General features: G+C 43.0%; 2 protein-coding genes across 3 annotated transcripts in view; one reads left to right on the top strand and one right to left on the bottom strand.

The window, feature by feature from the left end:
* LIPA (lipase A, lysosomal acid type) overlaps positions 1–10,974 on the top strand; it is a 97,409-nt gene that overhangs the window by 29,388 nt on the left and 57,047 nt on the right. The gene's annotated exons all lie outside the window — the stretch shown is intronic.
* Positions 5,497–6,882, bottom strand: IFIT2 (interferon induced protein with tetratricopeptide repeats 2). The gene is given in 3 exon segments (XM_032607379.1): positions 5,497–5,840; positions 5,843–6,437; positions 6,439–6,882. Coding segments are annotated over 3 exon segments (1,236 nt in total). The 5' UTR covers positions 6,736–6,882.

The following is a 10,974-nucleotide window of genomic DNA, read 5'->3' as shown; positions in this document are numbered from 1 at the left end:
AAGGATCCCTCCATTCTGAAGCTGCAGAAGGTGAGAGAGAGAGATGCTTGTGTAACAAAACTGACACCTGTTTGTTTTTTCCCAACAATGGGAGTACCATAAGATACTTCGAGTTCAGAGACTGTGTTATGTCCAGCCAAAGTAACCTGCAACTGGGAAAGTCTGTAATTCTGTTGGTTGTCTGACTTAACAATTTGTTATCCTGGTAGTGATAAAGTGACATCCCTTTATATCTTTTATAGTGTCACCCAGGTAAGAGGGGCCCCTGCTTTTGGCCCTGTGCTTTAGAGGGCCCACATACCACAGGCACACAAAATGTAAATTTGTGAAGGAACACATGGCATCTCTGTTACTGAGAAACTGGTGCTTAATCCTGGCATAGCGAGATTTGAAACCTTAAACATCCAGTCCAGGGAAAATGTGTCTCTATCTCTTGCCTTCTTTGCTCAAAGAGAAAGGAAATTGTGTCATAATTGTGCTGATTTTAGGGATAGAACTGCTTTGAAGTGCAGAAATGATCGGAAGTGATTAGATCAGAGAAAAGGCAAATTTACTGAACTGACCAAAGCCTTCCTCTCAGCCTGAATGCAATAGATCTTACACTATGAAGTTATTTTCCAGTACAGTTGCACCAGCTGCCCGTTTCTTGCTGCTTTTCTTGTTCTAACTCCAGGCTTACGCAGCGCTCGTGAATTAGCATCGTATTTGCAACAGCTGCACGTGGTAGTTGATTAACATTCTGTGTGTTAAGAAATCCATAGGGTGCTTAAATTTGTACACAGGTACATTTAGACTTACACAGTGAATCACATTTTCTTCTGCTTTTAAACTCTTCCTTTGTGCCAATTTGCTGATGAATGGTTCCTGAGAATGGGTATTTAAAAATAAAACAAGTGGGACCAGATTTTCATACCCACACCCTACTCAGAAAATAGAATATAGAATTTCTCCAACATGTCTCTTGGGTGCAAAAGTAATGATGGTACTTAAAATGTTAGTAATAAGAAGGGTACAACACAGTGCCAACAAACTTGGAGGTTAAAAATAGAAGGTGATGAAAGGAAAGCTTGCTTTCTTTATATACATTTATAACAAGAGTACTCATTCGTTTTTTAAATAGCCATATTGAAATATAATCCACATACTGTACAATTCACCCATTTAAACTATACAATTCAATAGTTTCAGCATTTCACAGAGCTGTGCAACCATCACCACAGTCAATTTTAGAATATTCTCATTACCCCAAAAAGAAGCTCTACCCCCCTTTGCTGTCACCTCCAGTCCTCCATCCCTCCCAGGCCTAGGCAACCACCAATCTACTTTCTGTCTCTTATAGATTCACCTACTTTGGACATTTCGTGTAAATAGAATCATACAATATGTGACCTTTTGTGACTGGCTTCTTTCATTTAGCATAATATTTTCAAATTTCATCTATGTTGTAGCATGTATCAGTAAGTACTTTATTATTATTGCTGAATAATATTCCACTGTATGGAGATACTTTATTTAATACATCAGTTCATCAGTGGATGGATCCACCTTTCGGCTATCGTGAATACTACTATAAACATTCATGTACAAATTTATGTGAACGTGCGTTTCCATTTCTCTTGGGTATATACCTAGGAATAAAATGGCTGGGTCCTGTGGTAATTTTCTGTGTCTAACCATTTGAGGAGCTGCCAAACTGTTTTTCCAAAGGCACTGTACCATTTTTACAGAAAAGATTTTAGTCGGTTTCCCTCTTTGTGGCCTCCCAAGAAGGTATAGATTACCAGTAATGAGGCAACTATGCTGTACATCATAAGGAAATTTTGTAATTAGTCAAAGCAAGTTACTTCTCCCCAAAAGAGATGATGGGGGAAATGGTGGAGGAAGGGAGGGAACAGGAGTACGTGGTCTCTGGTTGGAACCCACATTTTCCACACTGGCATCCAGGGTTGACACTGCACATGGTGGGGACCCTATCTGTGTTTATCTTTAGGATTCTCACACGTCCATGCTTCCAGTCGCCCTAGACACACATTGTGCAAGTCAGCTGACATGAAGTGGAAAGAAAGATGAAAGTTCTGTGGAAAGGGGGGCTGGGGGCAGAGGCTGATGAATCTTTTGCTGAGGACTCTGAGGCTGAGGAATAACTAGTATCACTTAGAACCCAGGCATGATGAGAGAAATTCTCCTCACGCCTTCATGGGCATCAACACACTTGAGAACGTCTTTGGCAGGGATATCAGTACTCCCCAGGTGACAATCAAATACAGAGAATGACGAGCTGTATTGAAGCAGTTTTGTGGGCAGAGGACATTGTGGGTGCTGGAGCCATGCAAGAGGCAGATGTTATCAGATAAGTCTGACAGACTTGTTCATCCACACTTAGGAGACACCTGTTAGGGGCTTGTTATTTATCTGGTGAGGATCTGAGGGGAGGGAAATGCACTGAGAGATATGGTTAAGAGCCAGGGAATTACAAGTCATTCCAATTAATGTGGCTCCATTTGTTATTTCTGGATAGTGAGATTTCAGGAAACAAGAGCTACATACATAATTGTTTTGATTGTTTTCCAATCATGTCTCTTAGCTTTAAGTCCTCGAATAAATATTAAGTGTAATGTGACATACATCTCTTCCCTACCCTTTCTACCTTTTTTCCTTTCGGGCTCCTGTTCCAGCAAGGGTTTTGGTGGCATGACATGCAAGTACAAGGTCACGTACACCTGGGGTACCTTCTTTAGCGCTCTGCAGGCACCGATGGTCCTCTCTCAAGGTCAGCATGCCTGCCCATCTTACCCTCCACTCAGAACACTCCCAGTTTTTCTCCCCAGGCACCAGATCCGATAATAAGTTACTCAGGCCAAGTTAGCTAAATCTTCGCCTGCAATGGACACTTGTCCAAGTCAGTGCCATAGAATAAGTTTACCTTTGCAGCTGGTGTGAATTGTATTTTCCACCAGAGGCCTCTTGAGAAACAAGAGAGACTTCACGGCTTCCTGTCTCTCTCTGTTCTTTACTTAACAGAAAAAATTCTCCCACGTGTGTTTAGATTGCCTCCAGGATGGGGCCTACCACAGAACTGGAGATACTCCTCCTTTCTCGTAATGGACATCAGAAGAGGAGAGAGAATGTGGGTGGAAGCACAAGATGTTAACAAGATCTAGCAGAGAGAAGGGCAGCAGCCCACCTGCTTCCCTATGGGGGCAGGGTGTTTACGTGCACGGGGTGCTTGGTGGTGGTGTCAGGGTGTAAGCTGAAGCCCTGGACTCTTAAAGCTGTAGAAGAAATGGTGGTTCTATTCAGTGGTCATGAAGTTAGACCAGTCTGTGTTATATGGAGCCAGTTCATGCTCAGTGTAACATTGTATTTATCAGTAGTTGAGTCTGGAAGATTGAAGGTACAGTAAAATTTCAGAAAAACCAGAACACGCCTTTATGTCCCATCACACCTAAGTTATTTATTAATTAAATCGATGACTTTTTCAGGCATTCACACTATGTATACTGATGATCTCAAGTGCACACCACGCTGTTTTTAAAACAAAAAGTATTCACTATACTGTGCATTAAACCTCCAGGTCTTATTTATCTACCAGCTGGAAGTTTATGCCCTTAAACTACATCTCTCCTATTCCCCCCCACACCCCAGCCCCTGACAACCACCATTTAAATTTAAATTAATTCCAACAGGCAATCATTTTGCAACCCAGAGGGTGACTGGTGGTCTCATGCTGGGTCAGCTGACTGTTTTGATTCGCATCAACCTTGATGTCTGTCCCTGGCCATTCAATATTTACCTAGAAAATCCCAATTGCCCCAGGCGTACCACGACTTTTGTGGTTTCCCTCAAGATTTTCAGGGTTAAATGACGTTTTATATCACCTAATATACAATATTTCTAACGGGGGAAAAACCTCCATTATTATCTCCTAAGACCTTTCACTAGGTCCTTAACCACCAAATAATTCCTCTGTCCAGCAGCTTTCCTATCATCTTGAACCTGCGCTCATCAAAGCATTTTTGAATAAAGCAAGTCTTCGTGTTATAAAGAAATTTTCCCAATAGTGGCTAAGAAAATGAAATTCTCTCCATATGATTATAATCTACAATGACAAACCAGCATTCTTCTCTCCTTCTCTTTTGCCTACTCTTTCCCCATTCCTACTGGTAAGACATTTTTCCATATAAGTTTTAAAGAAAAGTATTATTTTGGTTTCTAGCATATTGTACAGAATCTACTTTTTAATCCTTCACATGCTGTGTTATGATTACGGGGCGGGGGGCAGAAAGGAGGTGAAATCTCCCCACATGCCTCCTGAAACTCTTGTATTGTGGTTGCCTGACCCCATTTCTTTTAGATATGTTCCTTCTAGATTTGACCTGTTCTCTGCTCTCTTTTTCTAAAAACTCTCCTCCCCCTTCAGTTAATGGGACAGTTGAACTCATGTTGTTTGTAGAGACAATCCTAGATGGAGGCTTTTCTGAGGAGATGGGGGAAAAAGGCAGAAGGTAGAGAGAGAGGACAGCCAGCCCTCTCTAGGCTTTGGTCCCCCAGCCTTTGGATGGACACAACACATTCGTGTCTATGCAGGGTGTTGGGGAGGGGAAATTTCGCCTTACCCTTTGGGGTTCCTCTGGCTGATCTAATAATTAAATGGACACAAGACAAATGAACAGGAGAAAATCTAAGTTAATTTCATACATATGGAGGTCTCATAGATACAGCCTAAGAAGTGACCAAAGCAAGCAGCTTTTATATCTTTTAGGCAAAGAAATAATAGATTTGTGAGGAATTGACAAGGCAAAGAAACTTGGGCTTGGGGACTAATTAGTGGAGAATCTAAGCAGACCTGATTTACATAGCCTTCTCAGCCCTCAATTCCCTATCTCTGGCGACAAGGAAGTCTCCCTACCTCCTGCTACAGTGAGGGTACCTTTCACATGGGAGATTTATTTCCTGCTTTCAGAGGTGGGTCAGAGTGTTCTTGCACTGGCTGTTTTCTCAAGCAACAAATTCAAAATAATCAATATGCCACTGGCATATTTTGGGGCAGCCTGCATTGAACTGTATCACAGGGCCAATCTGTACAGGATCTAAAATGACTCCAAGGATGGAAAAAACATTGCTAAAAAGGACCGCAGTGTTACAGGTGTGAGGTATCTGACTGCTTTATAGAAACATAGAAAAAAAACCCAAGACATCACCCCACAGAGGGAATGTCACAGTGCCAACTGCTCCCAAGAGGTCAATCGGGAAATAGCCCCTTTACTGAGCCCCAGGACCTGCCCCCAATCTAGTCCCCCTCCCAGAACTCCCTGAGCAATTCAAGTGTTAACACTTGCCTAGCAGAGTTTCTCCTTAACCCTGATCCAGTACTGTGGCCAGGGTCTAAGTCCATGCCTATGCCACACCAGTTGTTAAATATTTTGAATACCAACTTGGTGGAAGGGTTTCAGCTCCCTTCCAGCAGTAGCCCTATGGGTACCACATTTCGATTCCTTATTCCTCAGCTAAAGATGCTAAAGGGATGAGGTTTCCAGAGTCCAAACCCCTCTCAGAGTTTTCCTCTGCTGGCTGCATTTCTCCATTCAGTTCCTGAAGAAACGCCAAGAGATGCAAAGCCTTAGGAGCTGCTCCGTTTTTTGAGAGCTTGATTTTGGCAAATTTTTGCAGTCTGTTTTACATTTCTTCTCTCTCCTTTGACTCCTGGTTTATTTTCACACCCGTCGTAAAATGGTAGATGGCCTTGTCTTCACACTTCATTTGATACAGCTGAAAGTTGCCATATCGCAGATGGAGCGCTTGTTTGGCTACAGGAGGAAGCTCTTTGCTGAATTCTTTTGAAAGTAATACTCTGCTTCTTCATACCGACCGGCTTGTGAAGAGAGGCAGGCGAGATAGGAGCAGATATGGAAGAAATTTCCATCACTCTCATCAGCTCTCTTTAAATGACCTAGAGCATGTCCTCTTAGTTCCTGTAACTTCTCTCTTTTCCCACCCATTTTCTGTATTTCAAGGACTTTGGCCCTATAGTAGCACCCAATGTGACAATGCAGGTAGGTGTTGTTTGGCACGCATTTTAGAGCCTTTCTCAGGAGTTCTATAGCTTGGTCCAGGTCACCTTTCCTTCAATACAGCTTTGCTGCCCCACGAAGCACATGTGTTGCCAATGGGGCTTTCTCCAAAGCTTCTTTGACTAACCTCTCTCCTTCACCTTCTTTATTAATCTTTGGAAGTTTCAGGGCCAGGAGGACTTTGACATACTGGTTGTCAGGATTCAGCTGAATGGCTTGCCTCAAAGGGTCAACGGGATTCTGAGACGGTGGCCAGTTATCCAGACGGTAGCTCGCGATGGCCAGTCCAGAGGAGAATTCTGGGTTCTTGGGTTTCTTTTCCAGAGCCTTCTCAAAACACACCTTGGCCCTTTCATTTTGGTTTCTTTCCTCCACACCTTAACCGTGTCCACCCTCCCTCACAATCCATCTCAGGACTCTCAGTTCTACAGGGGCTGAAATACTTCCGGCATACTTGTTTCACCTTGTCTACGTAAACCTGAGCTTCTGAGAATCTTCCCAGGTGGTAGTAGACCCAGGCGTAGTTTCCCCAGGTGACCAGGCTTCTGATCTCTGCCTGGTCAGTGTGCTCTCGCTGGATGAACTCTTCAGCCTACCGTAAGCATCCCAGGGCTGCCTCGTGCTGGCCTCTGCAGTGTTTTATGTAGGCCAGTATTTTGCACATTGTGGCTTGGGATTCGCTGTTCTGAAACTCAATCAGGTTACACACTCTGTCTTCAAAATCATCCAAGGAATTTTCTCCCTCTACCAAGTTCCAGGTGAAATGGCATTTTAGTTGCCGTAAGCTGCTGTCCAAGGAGTTCTTTGTGGTCTCACTGTGGGGGTAAAAAACAGAAAGATGAACACTCTGGAACATAGCACAGATTCACCAGACAAGAAATGGGGAGCATGACAAATAGCAATCTCCTTCTCCTAAAGGGTGTCAACCCCAATCAAAAAAGAATATTCTATTGGAAGACTGGGATTGAAACATATACACTATTGATACTATGTATAAGATAGACAACTGATGGGAACACACTGTATAGCACAGGGAACTCTACATAATGCACTGTGGTAGCCTAAGTGGGAGGGAAGTCCAAAAGGGAGGGGATATCTGTATGTGTCTGGCTGATTCATTTCGTTGTGCAGTAGAGGCTAACACAACATTGTAAAGCAACCATACTCCAATAAAAGTTAATTAAAAAAATTTTTTTAAAGGAATATCCTTTCCAGGCTTCCCTGGTGGCGCAGTGGTTGAGAGTCCGCCTGCCGATGCAGGGGACACGGGTTCGTGCCCCGGTCCGGGAAGATCCCACATGCCACGGAGCGGCTGGGCCCGTGAGCCATGGCCGCTGAGCCTGTGCGTCCGGAGCCTGCGCTCCACAACGGGAGAGGCCACAACAGTGAGAGGCCCGTGTACCGCAAACAAACAAACAAACAAAAAATGTGATGAAGTAAATGCTCCTTTGGGATGAGTTGAGAAAACAAGAAGTGAGGAGATAGTTCTTCTGAGAAGTTTTGCTATAAAAGCAGGAAGTTGGGTGGCTATAGCTGGAGACGCCTGAGGGGAGATTATTTTTGAAAGTGGGTGATATTAGTGAATGTTTATGTGCTGATGCGGGTGATGCAGTAGGGATGGAAAAACTGATACCAAAGAGCTGGTAATTGCTGTAGAGAAGTCTTTAACGAGGTGAAATGGGATGTGAACTAGAACAAAATGATGATGCTCAACCATTTTTTTTAAAACACTAGGGATAATTCATCCAAACTATGGAGGGGAAGGCAGGCTGAAGGCATAGATTAGGCAGGTAGAAGATTTGGTAGTGACATGTGAGGGTGGTTCTCTAAGTTTGCTTCTTAGGGAAGGTATACACCAAAATGTTAGCAATACTTTTTATCTTTATTTATTTCTCTGTGTTTCCTTCTCCTCTACCTCTAAGTTTTTGCTTTTGAGCATGAATTTTGTAAACCAAGAAATGTAGGCATTATGACTCCATGGAGTCAGGACTCGATAGTTTCCACTTGCCCCTTCAGATCCACTCTGCATCCTTCCCCACCAGACTGTCACCATCAGAGAGGGAGCTCCATGGTCTCTGGCTTCCCAGTGGGTTTGGCCAAAGGGAGACACAAGAGCTCAGAGGGAGGGATTCACTTCTGGGGCTTCCACCCTGCAGAACGGTCCTCTCCTGAAGCCCACAGGTGCTGTCAGTTGGCCTTCTGTTTACAATTCTTTTTTCAGGTTCCTATAACCTCTCCTTTCTCTTGCGGCTTGGGAACCTAGTGTGTTATTAGCCCCAGGGTATTACATCATCTCTTCTTATCTCTGAACCCAAACCACTTCTTATTCAACTTTCTTTAATTACTCAGCTTGAGTTCAACATCAGTTTCCTGCTAGGAACCTGATTTACACAGAAAAAGAAAGGAAACCTTAAAAACCAGGACTCAGGACCTGAGAACTAATTGGCAGATGAAATTAGCACATTCTTTTTGTGACCTTGTGCAAGTTGTTTAGCCTTTCTGAGCTTAGATTTCTTATATCTTTTTTGAGGATTAAATGAGATACATATAAAGTGCCTGTAACATTGCCTGGCACATGGAAAGCATCTGAAAATGTTATTTGTTACTACTGTTATCATTATGGGCAACAACAAGCTACATTAATCAAGTGAGGCCATTCACAGGGATCATCTTATCTGATATTCACAACAGGCCCAGGAGGTAGGTGGTCAATAACCCCATTTTCAGATGAGGAACTGAAAGAGCTAGTTTCTTACACAGTATCACACAGCAAATACACTGCCATTTCAGTCAACCAAATGTGTGTGTGTGTGTCATTGTTGAGCAATGCATTCTTGATTTCTGGGATGATGACAGAGTCATAGCACCAGAAGCCTCTGCTAATAATAGCAGCAGCACCAAGAAATGAAACCATTCTGCATCTACGTGGGTTCTGAGAAGAAGGAAACTCCAAGAAAGTCGATCCTCAGGGAAGTCACCTCCCTTCCATCAGACATAGAAATGACAGTTCTTGCTGGGAGCCCCAGACCCCATCCTTACCCATAGTCTCTTGTCATGGTCCAAGGATCAGGGGAAATTTTCTTCATCTTGCCAGATTTCAGTAGCATAAACAGTATTATTGTTTGAGTCAATGAATACAAGATCCAGGATGCTAAGAGACAGACATCAGTCAAAAATAATTTTTTTTAAAAAAATCCCTTTATTTCCTAATTAAGAATCTATGAAGACATGATCTGCCCTGGTTAGCTGTCCAACACAGAGGTCTCTCTTTTTAACTTGTGGGCTGCTTTTGGGGACTGAGCAGAGCAGAGACTTGAGCATCCCCCCTTTTAAGAGGACCCACACCAAAGGCTGCCTGGAATCAGGCACTGTGGACCTATCCTATGTCCGTGGATATGGTCCTTTCCCTCAAGATCATCTGTCTCCTTCTCTAATTATCCCCAAATGACTGGCAATGACAATGTCCATATATGTCTCTCATTTTCACTTGGGTTTCCATTCTCTCTTCTCTAGCAAAGACAATTCAAAGCAACAAGTGTGCAAATATTCTTACAGCAGAATGCAAGACCAGAGGCAATCCTTTGCTCTATTTTAGATTCTTGTTACTATTTAATTAAATTATGTCTCATAGGAAGCATTGAAACATTTCAAATAACCAAAAAATACCCCAGGGGGTGTCTGTACTTTTGTCCAGGGGTCCCTGGCACACCATCAGCAGTTTCTACCATCTGGTGAGTCTCAAGGATCCCAGGAATGGTAATCACAGCTATAATAATGTTCTCTAGCAGAGATTGCTAACATTTTTAAAGGGCCAGATAGTAACTATTTTCAGCATTGTGGGCAACACAGTCTCTGTCTCAACCCCTTAACTCTGCTGTTACACTACAAAAGCAGTCATAGACAATACATGTTCCAGTAAGACATATTTATGAAAGCAACTGGCAGTAGGGTATTAGTCCTTGCTCTATGGCCCAATACATTCTTCATATTCACAGAGCATCTTGAGGAAATGGCACAGAGTGTTATTCACCCTACCTCCTTTTACTTCAAATTTCTGTTATTTAAAAAAACAATTATTATTATTATTTTGGTATTTTTTGGCTGCGCTGCACAACATACAGGATGGTTCCCTGACCAGGGATCGAACCTGGGCCTCTGCAGTGAAAGCGCCATATCCTCACCACTGGGCCACCAGGGAACTCCCAAATCCCTGTAACTACAACAAATGACCTACAGGAATATCTCACTGAACATCCCAAACATACCATCTCCGTCTATACATTGGCTAAATCTTTTGACTAAGTGATCGATAAAGTCCTGACAATTGTGGCCTGGTCCTCTCCTTAGCAGGCTCCTCTCTGCTCCCCACTTTACAGTATTTTTCCTAGCAGACTTCTTTCCTGGCTGTGAAAAATGTGATTTGATTGATACTTAGGTAAATTGGGGCAGACATGGTTTCTTAAACAGGAAACAAAAAGCAGTAACCATGGAAGAAGTCTTGGTGGCAAAACACTTGCTAGGGTTTACTAAAAGGTGCAGAGTGCTGTGAAGATTTAAATGAAGAAGTGATCACATAAAATTCTCTGAGGCATAAATGGTTAGAAGACTTGCTGCAGAAGCGGCTCTTGGATGCTTGCTGAAGGATGCTGGAATGTTATTGAGGTGGGAGCACTGCTGGAGACTTCCAAAGACTTACAAAGTAATACAAGAACAGTGAAGGCTTTACTGGGCAACAGAGAGCATTCCATTTGATGGCATGTCGTTGTTTAGAGCTAGAGAGAAAAGTTGGAGGCAAATGTGGGAAACCTTGAATCATCCATCAAAGGCATTATAAGAGGATTGTCCTCTCTAGAATGGGTATTATGGTTAAGCCAAGATGAGCAGAAAGTTTCTTCTTGAGTAT

Source organism: Phocoena sinus, chromosome 16 (assembly GCF_008692025.1).
Source record: "Phocoena sinus isolate mPhoSin1 chromosome 16, mPhoSin1.pri, whole genome shotgun sequence".
NCBI classification, from domain to species: Eukaryota; Metazoa; Chordata; class Mammalia; order Artiodactyla; family Phocoenidae; genus Phocoena; species Phocoena sinus.
The sequence above is the reverse complement of the archived record's forward strand: the minus strand, read 5'-3'. Positions and strand labels throughout refer to the sequence as shown.